At 38.2% G+C, this 23,548-nt stretch overlaps 1 protein-coding gene across 2 annotated transcripts; it reads left to right on the plus strand.

Moving 5' to 3' along the window:
• The first annotated feature begins 5,983 nt into the window (after nucleotides 1-5,983).
• qdpra (quinoid dihydropteridine reductase a) lies at nucleotides 5,984-20,898 on the plus strand. Of its 2 annotated transcripts, none has more exons than XM_026183003.1 (8): nucleotides 5,984-6,062; nucleotides 9,731-10,005; nucleotides 10,090-10,182; nucleotides 11,000-11,096; nucleotides 11,868-12,008; nucleotides 15,692-15,800; nucleotides 17,769-17,852; nucleotides 19,746-20,898. In XM_026183003.1, the coding sequence occupies exons 1-8, from the start codon at nucleotides 5,999-6,001 to the stop codon at nucleotides 19,846-19,848; spliced, it is 966 nt and encodes a 321-aa protein (XP_026038788.1). In that variant the 5' UTR covers nucleotides 5,984-5,998; the 3' UTR covers nucleotides 19,849-20,898. The 2 variants fall into 2 exon arrangements, with proteins under 2 accessions (XP_026038788.1, XP_026038792.1); XM_026183007.1 differs by lacking the exon at nucleotides 5,984-6,062 and adding an exon at nucleotides 9,044-9,089.
• Nucleotides 20,899-23,548: the final 2,650 nt, after the last annotated feature.

Below are 23,548 nucleotides of genomic sequence, written 5' to 3' on the forward strand. Positions count from 1 at the left end.
CACCTGTCTAGATTAGAGATGGACCGATCCGATATTATGTATCGGTATCGGTCCGATACTGACCTAAATTACTGGATCGGATATCGGAGAAAAATAAAAAATGTAATCCGATCCATTAAATATCACGAAAGCACCTCACAAAACTTGCAACACGCCGTAACTCACCTCAGAAAGTTAGCACGTCGGAGCAGTAGGCATCACGTGATAGAGCGGCTGTGGCATGCGGGACCTGTCAGTGGTCTGGATAGCATTTGGAGCTTCGCTAGCAACCCGGCATTTCATCTCCGACAAAGTTATCCCCGAGAGAAGTAAAGCAAGTGTGTAAGTCCATCTCTGAATGTTTGTAAAGCATTCCTGCGTTAAGCTTAACAAGCGATATATGGAGCGACTGCCTCTTCTTGCTGCTACTTCAATCATGAAACTGCTTAATGATCAGCTGATCGGCTTTTCTGTCGCGAGTCCATCTCTCTGGTTTGTTTTTGGCCCACTTTGCACCAGAAAGAGGAAACCAGCGGCTGAACAACAGCAGCACGTTTAAGCTTGATCAGCTGTTGTTAGAATTTATTTATTATTACTTTCTACACCAGGATCTTTTTCTACGTAGCTGACGGCTGGTAACTGTGCAGGGGCGGATCTAGCAAAGTTTAGCCAGGGGGGCCGATAGGGCATTAACAGGGAAAAGGGGGCACAAAGACATACTTTTCTTTCTTATTCTCATTTAAAATGTCTAGCTTTTAATAAATAATTATCCGAATCTTACACCGAAAGTTTTAATTTGATGTAAAATGAATAGAAGTCAATTACTGTATATAGTGACTATTAAGTCTAATATATATACCCTAGTAAGCTATAGTACTTTTTCCTTTGGGAAGGTACCATCTGTACAGTCTGCAATTTTGTTGAAGAAAGATGTTGAATCTATTTAATATTTCTTGAAAAATAATTGATTTCTGTGCATTTTTTTTTCACACTGCATCAAATTAAGGTTGATTACGTTGATTAAGCATCATGAGGTGGAGCGTGAGGGGTGGTTCCCTATTTTTTATTTATTTATTTTTGTTGTTGCTGGGAGTTGGAACCCTATTAGTTAGGTTGCTTAATATTTACGCTAAGTACTCTTTAAAATACCAGAATAGGGAGGATGGTGTAGGTTTAAGTTTATTAGATTGATCAGTATTGCTGAACTATAAATATTTTTTTTTTTGCATATAGGTATAACAGAATAGCTTCAGTGTAGTTGTTGTTTTAAACTTGAGTATGAACTTATACAAAATGCAGCAAGATATTTTTAAAAAAACAGTTTTATTGATTAAAACACACTATATCGGATTCATATCGGTATCGGCAGATATCCAAATTTATGATATCGGTATCGGTATCGGACATAAAAAAGTGGTATCGTGCCATCTCTAGTCTAGATTAGAGAATTAGCGCAGCTCTGTGTCACCAGCAAGTCTCTAAGATTTTCTGATCAGAGTATCTGAGGTGTTTCTTGCTCCGGGCTCAAAAGAAGACTTTGAAGCAGTAACTTGTAGAAACTTGGGAAGTATTATACTTCACTTCACATTTGTGGATGGATTTTATGTAATACTTGTATTTCATTACCATTCCAGTATTTTGTTATTTTTTTTACGTTACTTACATAATGACAGTGAGTCACTGAACAGACTGGTAAGCGTGAAGATGATGTGAATCCCGTATAACACCATTTGCTTTCACTGGCAATGTGTTTCAGATTCTGTATTTCCACAGTATGCTTGCTATGTTGATGACGTAGGTGCATTTACACAAATAAGTCAGCACATTCACATTTCAACTGATGTACGGTCATTTTTGTCATAGCTGCTAAAACAAACCTTATTTGCCGTCTGTGGTCTGATCCAACACCGTAGTTGGTGGTAATAGTAAGAAGGTTCTGTCACTCCTATCCAGTGTTGGGGAGTAACGGAATACATGTACCGCCGTTACGTATTTAAAATACAAAATATCAGTAACTGTATTCTGTTACAGTTACCGTTTAAAAAGGTGGTATTTAGAATACAGTTACATTGTTTAAATAAATGGATTACACGGTGGTATTTCCCAGTTTCATATTGTCGCGGGTCAGGACTGTTTGGGTTTTGTTTGACAGCTATGTTCTGTTGTAACATGTAACAAACAAAAACTGTTGTGAGCTGCCACCCTTATAGCGCCTTTGGGCTTTTTGAGCCTTGACCTGACTTTTAAAAAAATAATTGGAAAAAAGCACTATGCTGCTAAAAAAAAAAAAAAAGTACTCAATTTTCCTCTACAAGGGCCTGATATCCACTTACAAGGACATTATGCTGCTACTGTTCTATCAAAATTTTAAATGAATATCCTCATATGTGGCTCTTAGTTTTCCTAAAAACAAAAATAAGGTAAAAAAATAAAATAAAATCTGGTAATTCTTTGTTTTTACATTCATCGGGTCCCAATATGCCCAAATATCAAAGAGAAATTTAAAATGCATGCCGTGGAAGAGTTCAGGTCTTAGGAGGTTGAAACTCTTGAGGAAATTGGATAAGGTGCTAACAAAAGAAGTGGCAGATCCCCAAAAATATCTACACCTGAGCAGTATCTTAAGTCTTGGCCTCAAACACCATGAAAAAAAGCCTGTTTGCAGAAGCCTCAGCAGGAATGGTCTCAGTGGAAGAGTAGCTGTCAAACTTTTGAAGGAATGGAAACTGGGAGAAAAGGCAGAAGCATTCAAAGTTATACAAGAAATTGACAGAAAATCACTGGTAACGAATTATATGGACTGAATCCAAATGTGAAACTTTTGATTCAAATTGTCATATATGTATGAAAATCAGAGCCCTGACCTCAAAACTATGGAAGCAGTGTGGGATCATCTTGACAGAGAATGGAACAAAAGACAGCCGACATCCAAAGAGCAGCTTTGAATGCCCTTGGACTTTCAACTACTCCTGAAGACTACTTGAAGAGGTTAAAGGCAAGCTTGAATAAGTGAAGTGTGCTGAAGAATAAAGGTGGTGATACCAAGAATTGACTTTCAAGCTTGTTAGAACTGTATAGATTTAGTTTTTAACTTACATAATATATTTCTTTGTACGTTTGCATGTTTCAATAAGCAACCACCCCCATTAGCAAAATAATGAGGGGTGGGTCAAGACTGCACTCTATTTTATTTGTGGTATCCTGTTTTCACTAAGGAGAGCTGAGCATTACTACTGTGCATAAAATGTTGTGGTTACTGAGGTAGATGAAGTGCTATAACTGTATTTAAGTGCTGTATGACCAAAATGTGGCTTGTAGTCTAAAGCACTTTGAGTGCTGGGTAATGCTGGAAAAGCACACTGCAAATTTTGGCATTTGATTTGAGACAATGTCACCTTTTAAATTACTCTGTTATGCAAGGAATGTACAGTGTATAACATCAGTGTCCAGACCCACAGAGATTACAGCACTTCAACACAGTTTTAAAAACACAAATATTTAACAAAAAAGTTAAACAAATGCTGCAGCAATTTAAAAATTGCATCCAAATGCTGTAGAAACCATATTTTAGTGTAAAATGCTCAATTGTTCTGACGACTGAACGTACGACTCTCTAACATGGAAAACGGGTGTCAGATTAAGAACACCAGTCTTGCTATAAGCAGCCCTTTAACATACCTGTTGTTAAATCAATAGATTGAGGTGGGCAATTCAACTTGTCACTGCAAGAAAAGCACAGGTGTTCTGTTATAACAGTCGATAGAGCCCTGCTCTATTCAAGTGTCTCAGTACGATGTGACAGTGTAACAATAAGCCAAAACACCAGTAGCCTTATTGTCTGCACCTACACTTGTTTTATCTTCACGTGTCTTCACAAGTATTTCATGTGTGTGTTTAACTTATTCAGAATTACTATCACATGCTGAAGAATAGCAAAGGCATTCAAACATTATATCGCTCTGTACTGAACATACATCAAACAACATTTTTCTTCTTTAACAAACTAACCTTCCCAAATAGAAGGTACAAGAATATATTTTCTATAACTGATTTTGCTGCATGTATAAATACTCATATTTGTACAAATTTAGCCTGCATTAGACCAATGTTTCACTCAGACAATCTAACCTTTCCTTTAAGCTCTGTTTTTTAACACGGCAGAACACGTAGGGTGTCAAGTCAAAGTATAAAATAGTTCAGCAAGAAATGTATGCATTAAAATGCATGAGTAATGGCTTTATGCATAACCACAGAATTTATATACAGTATTAATCCTCTTCTGAAGGCATCGGTGTGCTCAAACACGCACAGAATACATTCCAGAAGGTAACAGAGCACAGCCACTTATGAATGTGATCCTGTATTTTTACAGGTAGCTTCAAAAGCAAATTTCACAAAGTGCTGCACTACAACGACAAACGCACGCAATCAACATTACTCGACAAAACATGGCACGGGGATGACAAAAGACATCACAAAGTCTGAGCTTAATGTGTGAGGTTAGGAAGGTTAAAAGAGGCCAGCAGAGCTGAGCAATATTGGAAATGAAAATAAAATCACTTCTCTAAAGCAAACATGTAAATTGAGTAAAACGAAGTTAAAAAGGTAAAGACCCTGAGCTTTTTTTCACACTGTTTTTCTGTTGGTTGAACTGTGAATTGCATCCCCTTTAGGCTGTTTTGTACCGGGTTAACTTAATGGAAGATTCATGTAGTGAGAAGAATCGCTACATCAGAGACCGTAAGGACACATTTCATATATCCCGCTACGTTAGGACCAGTATATGTCTGTGGAAATTATTTTTCTTTTTATGGTCATAGAAAAAACAACCTCACCTGCTGCTTCAATCCACAGTTTAGATGTGAGGAAATCTTTAGGAACAGAGCTGTGGATTGTTGCAGAAAGTAATGCACATTGTCACGCACAGTGGGGATTGTTTTATTTCCACTGCGGACTTTTCAGAGCACTACAAGTTGATTAAGTTATCTATACAGAATAGATCAAATGAAATATTAAGCAGTACTGGGCACAGCTGAAAACACGAGAATGAAGCAGCATGATTAAAATCTTCTACTGCCGCTAACGTTATTTTCCCCCTAAAACAATGGTACTGTATAATACAAACATTAGAGGCTTGTACAATGAGGCTTAGAATTAGTTTAATTCCAGGTTTTTCCCATCAAAAAGGTATTTTGCTGCATATTTGGCATAGATGATAAAAATAAAAGTAGCTACTATGATGTCACATATTGCTTACTGAAATCCTGCTGTGAAACAGATGTGAAGAGGGAAGAGTGGAGCTCACTGAGAACGTAGAGACAATTCACGCCCATCTGGCAGTTACTTATCAATCACAAGGTAGGCCCACCCTGAAGCATGATCTCCTTTATTGTCATTCTGGATTCTAATGGAGACCATAATGCACATAATTAACATCATGCTGTATTTAAAAAGTCTCAGGAAAATGAGCTGAGTGCTGTTTTTTTCTATAGACTTCTACACAATCAGACTTCTTTTTAAAACATAGAGGTCTCATCCAGGTTTAAGGCAGCGGTGATGTCACTCCTGAGACCTGGATGTTAAGTCTATCTGTTATGTACAGCCTGCTCCAGAACAGTTTACATCCAAGATGGTGGATCAAAGAGTATAAATGAAGTGTCTCCTGAGGAGTAGAAAGTGCTATACAGACATTAAAGTGCTTTATAATTTTAGCACACTGCCTAAACATTTAGAATTTCTCTAGCCAACATCAATGGGGGATGCAGATTCTAAGCAGGGGGAACCTTATTCCTTACTTATTTTTTTCCTGCTGACTCCAAGCTATGTCAGAGCTATTTCTTTGCTCTCTAACGCTCTATGACATAAATCTAAAAATGGGGGCATAAAGCCTGGTATGCAACTTGCTGACCCTATGTTAGATTTGCAAGAAAGCTTGTTTATTTTTTTTGAGTTATTTCTGATGATATATTTGTTCTGTTCTTAAAACCAACAGGATTGTGGCTGACTGAATGGTGCTAAAATGAACGTATACACCATAACAGAGCATCTAAGTAATATAACAGGCACTGGAAAAGAATCAAAAGGTAAACATTAAAGATTATGTTACTTACACATTGTTGCCAGCTTTGGCCAATTACCATATGTTGCTAACGCAGGACTTTAACACCACTGTGTTAAGGCAATTACAACACCTACTGTGTTGTAATTGCCTGGTAGTCATTAAGTTAAGGCAGATAACATAAAAGACACTGTGGGTATATTAAACTTGCTTAGTAGTTCAGGCCCAAGGACAGACATCATTAAAGTTTAAAAGAAAAAGTTGCCATTTCATTCATTTTGGAGTTCAATTCTTATTCAGTTTTATTTATACAGCGCCCAATCACAACACCAGTCGCCTCAAGGCACAAGAGTTCTGGTCTTATTTGTCTTCCCAGTGCCGTAGTTTTTCCCCAACTCCTGTCCTTGCTCTGAAACTAGCAGCCTATCAGTTATCATCTCTCCTCTCTGGACAAGCACCACCACTGCCCCAATAAACCCCATTCTGCAACAGCCGTTGCTGCTGTTGTCATTACTGTGTCCACTTCATGCCATGAGATACCAAGCTGCTGACAAATACTCAACCTGGCACAGGTTCCTTTGATGCAGCTCTAATTCTGTTTGTTTGTCGAATGTTGGGAAGCTGCAGGATTTCTTTTTCAGGTCTGAACTAACCAGGTACTGGGTCATAATTATCATGTGTTCTTTTGTATCAGCCAGCTATTGAACTTGGTCAGCCTCACTGACTCCCATCACCCACACAGTTTCTCCTCATCTCACATTGGAGGAGATGTGTGGGTGTGCATGTTTGTTTTAATATATTTTCTCTGGAGAGAGGAAGACAGGCAGGAAAGGAAGGTGTAATTCGTTTGTTTGCAACACTGGAAAGGTGTGTATTTGCTTCTCTAACCCTCTTTTTCCTGTGTGTGTGTGTGTGTGTGTGTGTGTGTGTGTGTGTGTGTGTGTGTGTGTGTGTGTGTGTGTGTGTCTTCACACACACACCTATGTCAGACTAGACAAACCAAGCACTTATTCCCAGTAGCAGAGGTGTGTGTCATATCCAGGTGAGGTGACAGATCGGGGCTTCACTACAGTGACAAGGAAGCTAGGGCCATCTTGTTTGTATAATTCATGAGAGGCAGGGATGTCTCGTTGGCATGCCGCTTTGGCTCAGCACAGGCAGCACAGCAGCAACTAATGGAAAGACAGAGCTCAGTCCTATGTTGTAAACCTTGTAGCCTTATAGCAGCACCTAGTGCTCACTATATAAAATTAAATGGTTTAAGAGATCTGCAACATTTGCAAGTTTTTTTCTATTATACAATTTAGTGAAAATGATGCTATTTTTTTTTTCAAATGCAAAATATAAAAACATCAGCCTTTAATTGTTTCTCCCCCTTGTAACGTATCTGAAATTACTGCATTAATTTTATACAGAAAATGGAAATTACCAAAATTTTAGCATTATAGGTGAATTCACGCAGAACTGCATTACTGCACACTAGGCTTGCCTGTAATATATTCATGTATGATAAAACTCAGTAGACATTTACTTTTCCTTAATGAAAACCTATTCTCAGAGCAGCCTGGGCTATTAGATTACTTAAGCACTTGTCATTTAAAAACATCTTTGTGTCCATTATAGCTTTTGGGCACTGACATTTTCAAGCTTCAGACAAGATGAATCACTCTGTCCAACTAAGATTTTGCTATGAAGATAAAGATTAAGATGTGTATTTTTTTTCTTTTTTTTTTTTTTTTTACAAATAATCCAAACCATCTAACAACATTTTCACTTTTAACCTTGTGTGATAGACAAACTGTAGAAAAGACTTTTAAAAGTGGTTTTTGAAGCCTTGGGTTTGGTATTTTGGCCATCTACTTTTTTCAAACCAGATGTGAACATTTTTCTACAATAAAACTCAAACAATGAGACTTGAAAGTAAAATCCCATTCATATTCTCCATAGGGATTTTGGTTAAGGGCACCAATGTTGCGACTATCTAGCGTAGACTCACTATGAGCTATGAAATTTTGAAATAATGCTATGTGTGCCTGTATAGTAAAAAAACAAAGTCTTTATGTTTTTACCCTTTTCTGAACAAAAACATGTTTTATTTACACACAATGTCAAGGACAACAGCTATTCTGTTCTACCTTTTATGGCTTGCCATGTACATGTAAATAGTTTTATTGGTTACTAAGAACAGAGCTTTTGAAAATCATCTTTTTCTCTTTTTTGACACCAGAATCTCTGCTGTTGCATGCACTCTGTTGTTACTGGCTGCTGATTGGCTAACATTTCTTTACAGTTAAGGTTATATCACCACCTTTTTCCTTCTTTTTCTTTCCTTTTCTTTTCTTTTTTGCATCTTCATTGAGACAGAGATTTTTCAAATTCTAAAGAGAAAATCTCCATTTAAAACTCCCATGTGAATGTGAATGTAGTCTTTTTACAAGCAACTGCTTCATTTGGTGCAGCTATACAGTTAACCTTTTAGCATTTAAATAAGCGAGCTTTTAAAAATTCAGCCACACTCTTCTGTAATTATAAAACATGTAGCATTTGTTAATTTCCCAAAAAACAAAACAAACCTCCCAAACACAGTATTTGATTGTAGACTCACTGTAAAATAAACAAAGAACAAAAAAACAAAACAGAAAAAACCCAATGTCTATAGCTATAGTAGGTAGCGGAAAAACAGCCACTTTTCTTTCACTTAATTGTTTAAGTGATAGTTAATTACTTTGGTGTCGTATATATGGTAACAGGGTTGGGGAAAGAAGTCTGTCTCAACTGGAAAAGCTATAAATCTTGTGAAAATATAGTTAAAAGATCAAAATCTACACACTTAGTGGGCCAGATTAGAGTCTTTAATAGGCCATTTATGTCCCCCGGGCCTTGTGTTTGACACTTGTCCTCTAGAACGTCACCTGCTGGGTTCTGGACTAACATTTTGAACTCTCAGTGTTAGCTTTTTGTCCATAAAAAGGAACCACATTTGAAGACAGGGAGATTTAGCAAGGTGCATCCAGAAACTGTATGTTTTCATCCAGAGTCACTGGGTTCAATGGTAAGACACACACTTGCTAATTATTGCCAAATGACAAAGTCATATGATGATGCATGTACCCGCTGTGGTGTGACCCATCGAGTTTTCAAGTCCCTGATATGAAGCCACATGTTCATTCACTAACGTTTTTCCAGCGAGTAAGCCTAAAAAGTGTTTTGTAAAGTGTTTGATTAGGTAAAAGAACAACAAGTCAGACAACAACAAGGCCATTTTTTCATAGAGTTCAAACAGAATCCTTTTAGCAGCCTTTCACCTGCCGTCGGCCGTTAAAACAGCTCAGGTTTAAGGCACTTCTGCCTTGAATTCAATTTTAAAACCTAAATCTAAATCCATCATTCATAATAATAATATTTTTTAAAGACTTTTGCTCACAAAAATGCACCAACAGCAGATGGTCAGGTTCTGTTCAGTAACTCAAATTAGCAGAGAGTTACCAGGTACAGCTTCCTATCCTTGGAGGACAAACTTTTACCTGTAACATAAGCATGTTATTTTTTAAAGTCATTATTATTATTAAGTTTTCTATACTCCTTTTCAGTGTATTGGCATTGACCACGTGCTTTTTATTGCTGTAAAGTTTGGCTGTGGGAATTGACTCGCTCTCCAGTGCCTATTTCAAGAACTGCAATTTTTGGTTTCAGCTCTCAGCTTGTTTCGCTTCAGGATTCACTTTGGAGTGGGTGATTTCCTACAGTCGTTGAACGCAGCATTAGTTCAACCAACTTGTTGCTCATTCAGAGAAACGCCTCCTATTCCTCCTCCTTCTGCTCTTCTAAGCTCAATCCCTGTAGCTCTCTCGCTCTCACTCCTGACGGGTAACTGGAGCGTGAACATGGCTGCTAACCGGGTGATCATTTACGGTGGGAGAGGCGCTCTGGGCTCAAAGTGTGTCGAGTATTTCAAATCTAAAGGATGGGTGAGTGGTGACAGCTAACGCTAGCATGCTAGCACTGATAAACGGTGAGCTAACTATATTTCTCTTTCTCTGTGCACTAAATAGTGGGTCGCCAGCATCGACATGGTTGCAAATGAAGAGGCTAATGAAAACGTGATCGTGAAGATGACGGAGTCTTTCACCGAGCAAGCAGGACAGGTGCTCTGCAGATCTTTCTGACTCATCAGTGCAAAAACTGAAGCGTTAACAGACAGGAGTAGGGCTGTTACTGCGACAGCTAAAGTCAGACTTTTCATATGACTTTGGTATAACTCTAATGACATTTGTTTGTTGTTTTTTAAATTTATTATTGTTATTTTTATTATTATTACAACTATTTGCATTGTTCAGTAATAGTAGAGTTGCTAAAATGTGTGTAAGCTAATGCTGCGTTCAGGTCAACTGAGAAAGTGGGGATTTCGGTTTTTGTAGTAGAGAGGTTATGATAGAGTCAGATTACTGTGATGATTTTTTTTTTTTTCTTATTTGTTTAGGCAGCATTAATGGTTATCTAAACTGTACTTCTTTTTGTTGAACCCCTTAGTAGCTTTTATAGTTCAAATCTGTTCATTGAGAGCGTCTAAGGGTAGAGAGGTATAAAAACCCAAGGTAGGTAAAACTATTAAAGCTGATCTGAGCGGTCTTATTTGACACACAGAAATATATTTATCATTTGATGCATCTCTTTTTGCCCATTTTATGTGACCTTGATAAAAATCGGTAGCATCCTTTCTCTCTGTATAATTGCTTTTGGTAAAATATTTTTTGCACTTTATAAAATGAAAAGTGTGTTTTTAGAAATCTAACAGTACACTGACTGAGTGAGGATAATTTCTACAGCTATCCTCCTTTGTTTGTTTACCAGAACAAACACTCTCCAGCTGATGCTTAGTTGACATTTAAATGCCATTCAGCTCGTGCGTCTGCCCAGTGGCTTTATGTCATTGTGTTAGCAGTTAGCTCTCATTTTGTGCAGGTGACGGCAGATGTGGCCCAGTTGCTAGGGGAACAGAAAGTGGATGCCATCTTGTGCGCGGCGGGAGGATGGGCGGGAGGAAACTGTAGTTCCAAAGGTCAGAGTTCAACCTTTTTTTTTTTTTTATTATTATTTGTTTTGGTGTTAATAATCAGCCAGCTTTCCTGCAGTCTCCCATGCATAATTGTGAACTTGAAAACAATTTGCTTTGTAATTAAATAAAGTCTAAGGGATATTTGTGATTAGACTTTTTCTTGAATCTCATTTACTTAGAAGTGTTTAAATCTTGTTCTGCGGGGCCAAAAGCTTGCCAGATTTTTGTTCTGCCAGTTAGCTTTTTGGTATTTATTCCATAGCTGTACCTGGCAGCAAAGGGAAAGCAGCAGTTCTCTTGAAGTGCCAGAATTGATGTGCACTGTGCAGCTAATAAGAATTTTGTGGTTGCCGCAAATTCAGCCATTTCAAACATTTGGAGGACAAGGCACTCGCTTTCTGGCAAAGATGAAAAGGCTGGCATTATTGAAGCTACTCAAAACAGCTGGTCTACCCGGCTCAGATTAACAACTTAGTGTATTAAATCTTTACAAATACCAGTGTTTATAAACAGCAATTCGCCATTTAATAGATGAGTTACGTGCCAGCAATGATTTTTGGCAATGAAGGGTTATCAGGCAGTCTGGTAAGACTTCAGGACGTTTCTGGTCCAAGTCAAGAAATAATCTGACACAGTAATCCTGTAAAAATGGTAATTTGATCTTTTTTAATCAAGTTTTTGTACAGATCAAACAAACCTTTTAGAGGTACTCGTAGCTTTCGGCACTGCTTTGAAGAGCCAGTCTAAGATGTTGTTCTCTGTATTCTCCTACAGACTTGTACAAAAATAGTGATTTGATGTGGAAACAGAGCGTGTGGACCTCAACCATCTCCAGCCACCTTGCTGCCTTGCACCTAAAAACAGGTGGACTGCTGACTCTGGCTGGAGCTAAAGCAGCCCAGTCAGGCACTGGAGGTGAGGCACACAGTTTTTGTTGCGTGTTTACTGTTCTCATCATAGCGAACTGATGGCCCGCTCCTCAGGGTTACAGACTTTGACCAGGGTAATTGACACACTGATCAGAGGCGCACCTGCTCACAGCAGTGTGTGCGATTGGGGGCGAAATGTGTCGATAACATTGATCCAAGAAGCAAGACAGAATCGCTGATGAGCTCTGCGGCAGCAGTGGTGCTCACTGGTTAGTGAGTCTGTTTCACAAACAAAAAGTAATTGGTTTGATTGCCAAAACAGCATGTTTGTCTACTACAAACCTTCCCCTGTATTGTTGAGCAATCGACTCAACCGTGACCTGCTTAATCGTTTTAAGATATCTGGGGCAAGAGTGAATAAATAAAAAAATTAGGTTAATGAAAATAGATAAATTAGACCAAAAGTAAATTTTAATTTAATTTTTTCTTAAAACAAAAAAAAAATGGGAAATGGGTGTAGCGATTTATTGAAATGTGCAAATTTGGATTAATCGCTCCATACAACATGTTTTCACTGCAGTTTTTTTTGTAATCTGGCAAACCTTGGCTGGTTCTCGCCATTTGCCTTCCTTCACGAATAATATCTTCTTGACATCCAGCCTTCTACTGAAACAATTTCTCATGAGGCTTCAGTGAGGAGTAGATGGATTCATTGAAGGGCTAGATGCATTCTTCAGTTCCTGTGTCAGGTTTTTCAGGGATTTTTTTTTTCCTGCTTCTTAATGATATGACTGTCAGACCCTGTTCAGATGCTGTAGGTAGTATTTAAGATGTACCACTCCTGTGTTTTGGTTAATAGTTCTTCAGCATTCATCTTGTTGGTGCAAAATCACATTTTATATCTGTGAAACTGTGATATCTTTGGCTTTGTTTTTGTATATTAAATTAATGAAATTAGAACAAATTAAGTTTGTTTTTTGCGACAGGGTGTTAGGAACAAAGTGTCTAAAATTAACGATTTTATGCCTAAGTGTTTATTTACATACTAGAACAGGCCGTCCATGGGGTTGTTTAATACTCAGCCACTTAAACAACCAATTAAGACAGTCCAAAGAAATCACTTTATTCAACTTAATTAATTAAAGTCTACATCTATGATTAATTGGTATAGTCAAATACTTTGTTAGTTGCAGCCTTGTTACCATGTGATACTGGTCCAGCTCTTCAGCTCATGTAGTGTCCATAAAGGCTTAAATCCAGGGCCATGTGATTTGTAAAAACCCCTCCTGTGACCAAGCTGGCCATGTGATGGGCTATGATCCAATTCTACAGCTACACAAAGCCCTGGCTCAGCAGCCCACACAGAGCCGAAGAGCTCATTGGCTGCCGGCTTAGGAAGACAGTGACTCAGCAGTTGTTGGTCCTCACACAATGTCCCCATGCAGTGTTCTAACTTATCAGACTAAAGCATTTTAGTTGTCCTCTGTAGTGCAAGCACTTAGGTAGAGCTCTGCATAGTAAACATGTGGGGAAAAAAATCTTCAAATTCTAAATAAACACAAGGCAATAACAAGTACCAAATGTTAAGAAATGTAACAAACTGGTTTAAGAGGCACCTACACTCATCCTTTTTTTTCTTTTTTCTTTTTTTGAGTGCTTTGATCAAACAAGATGAGTGGAGAGTTAATAAGCCAAATCCAGATCATCTATGAAGAGGAAACAGGAAAGGATATTAGGATGAGTAATTGTACTGACTTTGACTTTGTTGTTGTTCATCAAAGTTTAATGGATGAAAAGGCTGTTAAATGCTGCAGGTGTGTGAGCTAACAGACCAAATGAAGGGAATCGTTTAATACACTGAAAATGTACGTTGATTTTGGGTTGGCCAAATGTTTAAAGTAGTTAAAAGTTTTTGTCATACTCGTTGTCTTTCAGAGGGATTTACGATGCAGCAGATTTTACAAACCCAGGCTTTCTTTGTGTTTGCTGTCTTGACAAAACCTAAAACCCAGTCAGAGATAACGGGCATGACCCTCATAACAGGGACCACAAAAAAATATGCATTTTCTGCATCATCTACATGAAAATTCCCTTTTTGTACATTTCCAGTTTGTGTAGTTTGCATTTCTGTAACTTTACTTTAGAGCTTCATTTTGGTGGTGTTAGTAAGGTCCAACATGTGTAAAGTGTTTTCCTTCAGTAAAGAATATATACTGCATTTGGGGCAAGTTGTGAAAAGAAACTAAAAATGTGGCACTTTCGGCCAATTTCAACCCAAAACTTGGTAAAAAAAAAAAAAACCTGCTCACGACTTGGTTCTGTGTTCAGCGTAAGTTACCAAAGTTGGGTTTAGGCTCAACATACCCCAGTAGCACATCAATCTTGTTTCTTAGCTTCTTTCTCTGAGGAGCAAACCCAATTTACTAGAAATCTGAAAGAAAAAACAAAAAGCCAGCAGGTGAAGAAAAGGTTGGAAATTTTATGACTGCCCTTTTTGAGAATTTGACCCCACAGTTAAGCTTAAGAGCAGAGTTTGAACCCCAGACAGTTCAAAAGGAATGCAGAGCTCTTTGCTTGGCCTCGTGAAATTTTCATGGTTTGTGATTATCCTCCCAGATATGCAACTTGTAGCCTTTTAAATTCCTTGGAGAACTCCATTCTGGCCTCATTTAACATTCACTAGATGATAAGTGAGTAGTCAAACCAGTCTCTCATACAGAACAGAGATGAAGACACTATGAAGAGACTTCCAGTGGATGCAGTGGTAATCCTAGAGTCAGTATATAACTGGAAAAACCTTAGTTGGCACCTATTGCATTTGTTTTTCTGCAACCAGTTGCAGCTGCTGTTAGATAGAATCACTAAATTATCAGCATGAGATTTGGAGTTTAATCATTTGGTAACTATTGAGTGTGTCTGTTACAAGACTAAATAATTAAGCTTAGTTATTGAAGAATAAAGCAGATGAGAGAGGTGATCAGCATGATGGCGCAGCGGTTATCAAACGTCTAATGCAAACTATAACAACTCAAAATTGCAAATTCGCAACATGTTTTGGAACTATTATATTGCAGATAATAATGTGAGTCTGCATAGTGTAAATTCTATTTTTTCCCTTCTTTCCAAAATGTTTTCAGGTGAATGTATATGTATTCATGCAACGGAGCCAGAAATCAGATTTTTGTTTTTTAATGATGGGCTAAACATGTCTGGTTGTCTAAATTCGCATTCTAATCTGGTCAGTATACAGTGAGTGGATGCATTTGCAAGACTGGTATTCCTTACTAGTGTTTGCTCTTGCAGGAAAAACAAAAGCTTGAGAGCAAAGTCATGCCACCACCCCTCGTTTCTATTGGTTGGGGATTTATAAGCCTCTCATAAGATCATTTAGGGGGAAGAGACGCTTACTGTTTCCAGATGCTGAAGAGTCAGAAAATTCGTTCTCCCAGGCTGGGCTCATGTACAGATTCAGTATGCAAGTAAGCAGACTGTCAAGCCTTAAGTCGATATTAACATTTACAAACCATGTAAAAGACAGGGAAGCATTTGAAAGTCTCAAGATGTTCCTCACATAGATTCACAGACGTCTGGTCTGTCCACTTGACCCCTCTCAACAAATCAGTACCGTCCACTTTCTGTGTAACGATTATATTGTGTTGTGCGTTGCCTTTTGCAAGCTGAATTTTCTCCAGGATACTAAAATAATAATGTTTCCACTGCAACCCCCAGGCATGATAGGATATGGCATGGCCAAAGCAGCCGTCCACCAGCTGTGTCAGAGTCTCGCAGCAAAAAACAGTGGGATGCCTGCCGACACTGCTGCTGTCGCTATACTACCGTGAGTACTGAAATAAAACACAATCAAGGTGTACAAAAGCAGCTCTAGCATGTGCTGTCCTTAAAGGAACAATCAACAAAAAGTCTTCTCTGCTAGATTAAAACTAGAAAAGTCTATTGCTCTCTTCTCACCCTCAGATTAGATTAGTTGTATTTACAGCAGATACAACTGGAAAGCCAGACTTACAGGAAACAAAGTTATCAGTATTGAATAATTAAAAGCAGTCCTTACCAACTTTCATCCCCAGTCTGTTTTTCAAAGATTTTAAAACTTAGTCGAGATGATCCTGAGCACACTTTATGTGTAAAATCTCTGGTTTATCCCTGCTAGCAAAAAGCAACAAACTGAAGCTAATAGAATTTAATAGCTTTATATGGCCTAGCATGATTTTATTAACCTTTTAAAATAAGAAGCTACAATAGTTTTTAATATATTTTTAAGCTTTTTTGACTGTACAATTCACACAAATGTGTTTTCCTCAAAACACAAGTTGCTCTTTTTATTATGAGAAAACAAGTGGCTTTAATTATATTATACAGTTACTGTTCATTACTGTGTGTAGTGAGTTTGTAATTAGAATTTAAATGGAAATGAAAAGGGAAACGTGGCTCCCTGGGTTTTACTCAGAAATAAATCTTACACTTGCATGTCTTACATGTCTTCTTTTTCCACACTGGGTTTTACCAAGGAATTGTCTGCAGGTGCCTCTGCACTCCTGTTCGTCCTGCTGACATGGACTAACCTTTCAGATCCCACCTGAATTGAACACAGATTTCCTGTATTAGCAAAAGCATGTACTGTATGTTATGACAAAAAAGATTTTTTTTTTCCTTGGATAGTGTGCTGGTGTTCCGCTTGCAGGGTAATACTGTATATTGCTTCTTCTAGTGTGTTTTTAATATTTTTAGGGAACAGATTTGTCTCTAATCCATATCCAGCAGCAGACTTTTATTAATAAAACAGGACTGACAAACCGGTAGGATGAATTCAAGTCATTTTTTGTGCTACAGACGCAGGTTTAAAAATGTGTTCTGTATTCACCATAACATAAAAGTCATGTATAGAGCTGCTTTAAATACACCAGCACGGCAAGCAGTCGGTGAAAGGACTGAAGATGAAAGCTATAAAATTAGCTGTGCCACGTATTCTTTGTTATGTTGGATAGATAAGTACGAGGTGAGGATAAGATGCAGGAATAAAAGATGAATAAGGGTGCCCGTTCCACGCGGTGGATCTGCACATGAATGCTTTAGATGAATGACACACAGCTGTATTTGCATCATTGCGCTCTCTCTTTAGTTATTGGATATAAAAGCAGCTTTTGCACTGTCATCATGAGAAGAAAGAAATGTCTTGTTAGGGGGTGTATCCACCCCTCGCGCTCTGTTTGGCTGCATTTTCCTCCAGTATGGGGCCAGGCTGCCTCTCCAGCATTCTGTCACATCTGTTTAACATTAGCCCCATGACTTGCATTTCTGCTGCATGCAGGTCTCTGATGCTGTGGCACCACCATATAGTAACCCGAACATTTCTGCAAAGCACAGTATAGAATAAAAATGTTGTTTACCCATTGTATGGCTTTTGCAGGAATACACAGTCTGACAATACAGGATTGCCCTGGCAGATGATAACACGCCCAATGCAAATGTCCTCACTCAAGCACATAAACTGCAAGCCTTATTGTCTGAGCGATGGCTGTTTCAAGTTTAAAATAAGCCTCCTGTGCCTTTTGCCATAATTCCTAAACATTTTTTTTCTTTAAGCTAAATGTTGATGTCTAACTTATACGGAATAATCGATTTTCCTGTAAAATGCAGTTTTAGTATGCTTATAAAATGACTTCAACCCCTCAGAAACTGCATGTGATATATAGTATGTGTGGAGATGCTGCAGTCTGCACACTCTGCTTCCTCTGTGCTGCTCAGACGCAGCTACTCACCCTGATTGTCATCTGGCTTCATTTGGCAGCGTTACCTTGGATACGCCGATGAACAGGAAGTTCATGCCTAAAGCAGATTTCAGTACCTGGACACCGCTGGAGTATATTGCAGAGTGAGTGCCAAAGCAGTCTTTTTCTCTTCTTTGTTTTTATTTAGATTGGGGGTGTGTGTATATGTTTTTATCAATTTTCAAATGGTGAAATGTTCAAGATGTTCAGTTTTATAGGAGCCCTATTATGCAAAATTCCAACTGCACTCTATTAGGGCATTCACATTTTAAATTAATATACTTCTTAAATGCTTTGATATCGTTCAACTGCTGTACAGCTCCTCTGCGTGTTTCTGTTCACAACGGCCCCCCTGCTGACTCTCAATTGTTCACACTGTTATTAAGATGGTGTGGGCAAAGAAACAGAATTTCTTTCTGATTGTTCAGCATTGGACTAAGAAGCTCTTTGATTCTCAGGGACTGACACCGTAATCGTCACATTTACCTTTGATGCTTGGGATCACAGAAACACTTCCAGCTATCAAACTACGTTACATTAAAGTGACTGGAAATACCTGAGGATGTCTAATTATGCACAAGAATGAGGAGGCATGAACACAGAATACAAAGTGTTTTGCAAGTAGCTGCTTAAAAAATCTGTTAGGACAGATTTGTTTTGTTTATATGTATGTTATGTATTCTGACATCTTCATGAACTGGAATTGGTTTCTTTTGAGGATCTGAAGGTTTGGCTGCATATGAATATCATTAACCCAAAAAGAAATAAAATTTAAAATATAGAATTGCACCACAAGATGGCAAAATAGACTTCTTCTGGGGGGTTTTAAACAGCAATGAGACAATTAAACTTCTATTAACAAATAGAACTTTGAGCTACATGAGCCACTCTGCCTTTACTTAAAGCTTTGATAAATTTGTTAATTTCTTTTAATCCTTGGTGTACAACTGAATGAATGCTTTGGCTTTGGCTTTGGCTGCGTTTATGTCTGTGTCGGCCAGTGAAGATTAGATGGGATTTGATCCACTTTGATAATCCCGTAGGAAACAGATGAGGGTCTGGAGACAGAAATAGAAACAGTCTATGTGACCCGAAATTAATGAAGGTGGCGGTTAGTTTGTTTTAGCACCTATTGTTATTCTGTGCTTACCTTTCTGGCCACTGTTCATCTATTAAACCAAACTGATTTCCAGTATAAGCTATTTTTACTTAGATTTTATGTTACTGTTTTAAGTTAACAGACTAGCTCACGTGGTATTTGAAGGCATCTTTGGTGTTGAGTTATCGGTTTATTTAACTAAAAAAAAACCCACAAATTTAGGTATGCTGATCAGTTATTTGGCGTGTAACGGGGGATAAACGGAAAGAGTTGTAAATGTATGCAAAGAATAAGGTTACAACTACAGACAGTATATTAAAGAAAAATATAGCTTTGACATCGACCACTGATCAGCGATATCCTGTAATGAAGCTCTAAGCTGACTGTTTTCAACATAAGATGCACATGTATTGAGCGAGTGGCAGATCTGAGTGAGAAACTAACTCTGTGACCATTGCGTTGTATTTAACTGCAGTTAACAGTAGGGCTGCCACGATTAGTCGACTAGTCACGATTACGTCGACTATCAAAATAATCGTTTGTGGCAGCCCTAGTTAACAGTACCATTTTAGGCTGTGAATTTGCAGTCATAGAGCAGGATGTCGCCCAGGGAATAAAACCAGCCCACCAGAGGGAAAGCAAAAGAGAACTGACGCTGCCAGCATCTTATAAAACAATCAGGGGAATATGATTGAGGTGTGGCTCATCTTCCAGACACATCTGTGCCTCCTTGACTCCAACAAATAAACTGGAAAAAGCAAACACACTTACTAAGAACCAAAAGGTTCAGCACATTGTACATATATAATATATATAAGAATGAACATGAAAAGGTATTGAAGGTTTTATTCAACTACTCAAAAAGTTCTTCCTCCTTTCTTTTTTTTTCCCTCCTCAGAATGTTCTTCAGCTGGGCCACCGGGGTGAACCGACCATCTTCAGGAAGCCTCATGGAGCTGGTGACCTCCGGAGGCGAAACCCAGGCTGTTGCTGCTCAGTAGAGGACAGAGCAGGTGGGGGGTGGGGTTTAGTAGGGAGGAAGCGATAAAGATGGATGGAAACGGATACAGAGGCTTGAGGAGAGAAGGGTGAGAGATAGATGGAAGGAGTGATGAGGTGTAGAGGTGAAGAACAGAGCTGGAGACAGAGAGGAGCTAAATAAAATGGGTAGGTGGAGCAGAGATGACCAGATGGGTTTGTTTTGGAGGAGGGGGGCTTTCTTTGCAAATACAGCCTCACAGCGCCATCTAGCTGTCAATCATTGTAACTATCTGACTGTAACAGCCAATCCAACTTTGTTCAATCTCTAGTAACTGAAATATTCTTCACGGATGGACCATCAAGGCTTACCTAGCATATTTGATTTAATCTCACTGAACAGTGATGTGAAATTGTGGTAACTGAACATTCAGAGTAAACAGTGTTATAAATATTTTAGGCTTATTTCATCGGATGCAAACAAGAGGTAATAAAATATACTAATGTAGCTTTAAACTCAAACTAAAGTGATGTCCTTCCATTTCATTGTCATAACATTTTTAATACGGGTAATTGCTGAAAATTAATGAGCAGTGGCTTATCTACCCTGTGGTTTTTTGTTTTTTACCACATTTTAAAGTTCATTCTTCTGAAAAGCACATTGGAAACTTCATAATCACCTACATTAGCCATAGCAGTTCCCTCTAAAATGTAACATGTGACAGTGACCAGTGAAATGTGTGAGCTCCATAGACCTTTTTAGTTTCCACTGTTTAGGTCCTCTACCACTGCGGAAACTCAGTCAAAGAAAGCCGCTGTCTTCTCTCAAACGGACAATAACGCTTTAAAGTGGAGTGGCCTTATTTGTTTTTTGTATGTAGCTATCAAGTCAAAGTGTCCTTGCCATCTGCAGTATGAAAAAGGTGCTCTGTTCCTGTTGTGGGTTTTCTGAGTCATGTGTTGTAACTGTCAATATTCACATTAAATCAATCCAAAAAAAATTGTCATCCTGTTTGAAAACAGCAGTTGAAGTTTAAGATGCTTTGGTGTTTGTAAAATTATATTTGTTTTTTTTTTTTTAAATCTAGTGAGACACAAATAATAAAGCTCATGTTGCAATAATTACAGTTGATACTGTATTTTCAGATGTGAGGCCCACTCGAGTAGTTTCACAGTAGTTTCTCTGGTTTTTTGTCTTATCAGTTACAGATATATAGACTTTCACATCCTGCCCTAAAGTCATATGTGAGTGTAACGTGTTTGGCAGAAAAGAGACAAGTTAGAGTAAAAAATTAATTTACTTGATTTCTTTCCTTCAAGTAGCTGTGGATTATTTTTTAAGTGACATTTGGTAAGATAAGGTAAGCTATACACCACTCTTCACAGATCTGGGGAAACTCATTAGTGATAAAAGTCTAAAATAAATTGTTTGGCTTTTAATTAGTGGGGAACTTCTTAAAAAAAAGAAGAAGAAGAAAAGAAGATAATAGAGTTATTGGTGTCCCTCAAACCAGTGGCACTCATGTATGGGGAATAATTGTAGCAAAGAAAATTAAAAACAATGCCCAAAAACCTTCCACTAAATGAATCTATGCAAGGATTTCGTGGTAGGTTTAGAAAAGTACCAAAAAGCCTTTATTTTAGCGAGTGAGCATGTATCGGGCCTTCTTAGAAGTGTGCAAACACAGTGGTGAACAAACGTATTGAAATGTAACAAAAACAAAACACAAATATTGTAGAAATCTGCCAAAAACTTGTTTAAAACTAACAGTTGTATTAATATGTATTATGTCATAAACCACAAACTTTATTCATTTCAAATTTGAGCCAGCATACTGAACTTCTCTGAGAAGTCAAAAATTAATCAAGGTTAACATTCAACCACTAAAATTTATTTTTCTTTTCAGGAAGTAAGAAAATAACTGCAATTTTTGCCTTTTTAGAAAAGTAAATTCATTGATTCAATTCAATTTTATTTATACGGTGCCAAATCACAACAACAGTCGCCTCAAGGCGCTTGTGATAATGATTGATAACACCAATTATATTTTAGCATGAAAAAGTGTGATTTCCATTAAAGAGCTCTTGCGTATTGGTGGAGTAACAATTACAGAAGCAGAAAAACTGACTTTATTGCCAGTGCTTTTAAGTTAGAGCAACTGTGTCATAAACATTACACTGGGACATGTGGTCTAATAAATTTGCACTGTACCAACTTCCAAGGTGGATTCCTTCTTATTATTATTCATATACATATTAAAAGCAGGATTATAAGTCCTTCACTACCCTGTTCACTAAAATTCTAAGGCAGAAATCAAATCTCATGGTTATATGAGGACAATTCTTGCTCTCCTTTTACATGCAGGACTCTTGTCTTCAAATAAATAAGTGAACATAAAATTGATCAATGTATAAAGTCTGATCAAGTCTTTAGTGTCAGGATCAATTCGCAGTTTTAGATTTCTCATTTGTCATTTGAATTATGAATTATTTGCCACAGAGATGCCCACTAGATGGTGCTGTTAAATAAAGAGTCCCACTGCTTTACTGCCACTCTTGTGTTTTTCAGTGGAAGTCATATTAATCAAACGGATGAGTTAACACCCAGAGCTGAATATGCAGTGCCATGCATACACAGTATAAAAATAACTTACAGAAGGACCCTTTAGCATTCACTCTCCTGCGCACAACTGATTTCTGAGCATCCAGGCCTTTCACCTTGGCAAATGCAAATCTCTACAACAGTGACATCTGGGAAGGCATCAATTTAAAACTTGGATTATGGCAAATAGATTATTTTACAGCCCCATTCCTCTTAGCGCAAAATGTTGTTGTTCAACCAACCCATATATTCACCCTCAGCGTGGACCAGACCAGAATGCACATAAATAGACTATGGGGCAGCTGCTGGGCCTTAGTCTTAAACTCTACTATTTCTCCCGGATGGCCACAGTTCCAGGGGACTATATGGCTGTTGACAAGCACGCTGCAATAAATCACCATGCTGAGGATTAATAGGAAAGAGCAAAGCGCCCCAGCTCACTGTAGCTGATATGTATTTATTCTAGGTGGCGTAGCAATTCATCTCACTGTGCACGGTGTGTGTCCGTGCATGTGTGTGAGTGTTTGTGCGAGGGGCCCAAGGCGAATTCAACACGTCTATGCATACATTACCTCCCATGATGCCAGTACTATAGAGTGATTGCCCATGGGGATCGAGTCAATGTTTATCACAGAAAGCGTTTCAGCTGATCAAAGATTACCGCTGAGACAGAGCATGTTGTTCCTGTTTCAGCTGGGGCAGATAAGTTGTCACCCAGCGCTACAGGTGCTATTGTTTTGCGCAGTGTAAACCTCTGAGAAGCAAATTATTTGTATGTCACAGGTGCCGCGGTGCTCTTCCTCTAAGCTGCGGCGGCACGCTTTTCACATCCCATCTGATAGCGCGTGTAAATGTAGGTTGACCAATGTGATTTAAGAAAGGTCTTGTTCACATAAACAGCAAACAAATTCTAATAAGGTCAGCACGACCATACAGTGGAATGGGGCAAAGCAACGTAGTGAAATGGAAATATGCATCTTCCATCACTTTTTACTATCAGTATACAACAATTCAACTGACAGGTGAAGTAAATAATGTGCCATTACAATCCAGTGTTGCGCTGGCAAATCTTTGATCCTCACATTCATGTGGGTGATACTTTGAACTATTGTTGGGAACCC

The sequence above is a fragment of the Astatotilapia calliptera genome, chromosome 2, assembly GCF_900246225.1.
Source record: "Astatotilapia calliptera chromosome 2, fAstCal1.2, whole genome shotgun sequence".
NCBI lineage: Eukaryota > Metazoa > Chordata > Actinopteri > Cichliformes > Cichlidae > Astatotilapia > Astatotilapia calliptera.

Excerpts from the sequence above, each read along its gene's own strand:
- qdpra (XM_026183003.1), top strand. The coding sequence starts at position 5,999 with ATGAACGTATACACCATAACAGAGCATCTAAGTAATATAACAGGCACT. Across the intron at positions 10,183-10,999 it reads TCACCGAGCAAGCAGGACAG|GTGACGGCAGATGTGGCCCA; the intron begins GTGCTCTGCAGA and ends CATTTTGTGCAG. Across the intron at positions 12,009-15,691 it reads AGCCCAGTCAGGCACTGGAG|GCATGATAGGATATGGCATG; the intron begins GTGAGGCACACA and ends TGCAACCCCCAG.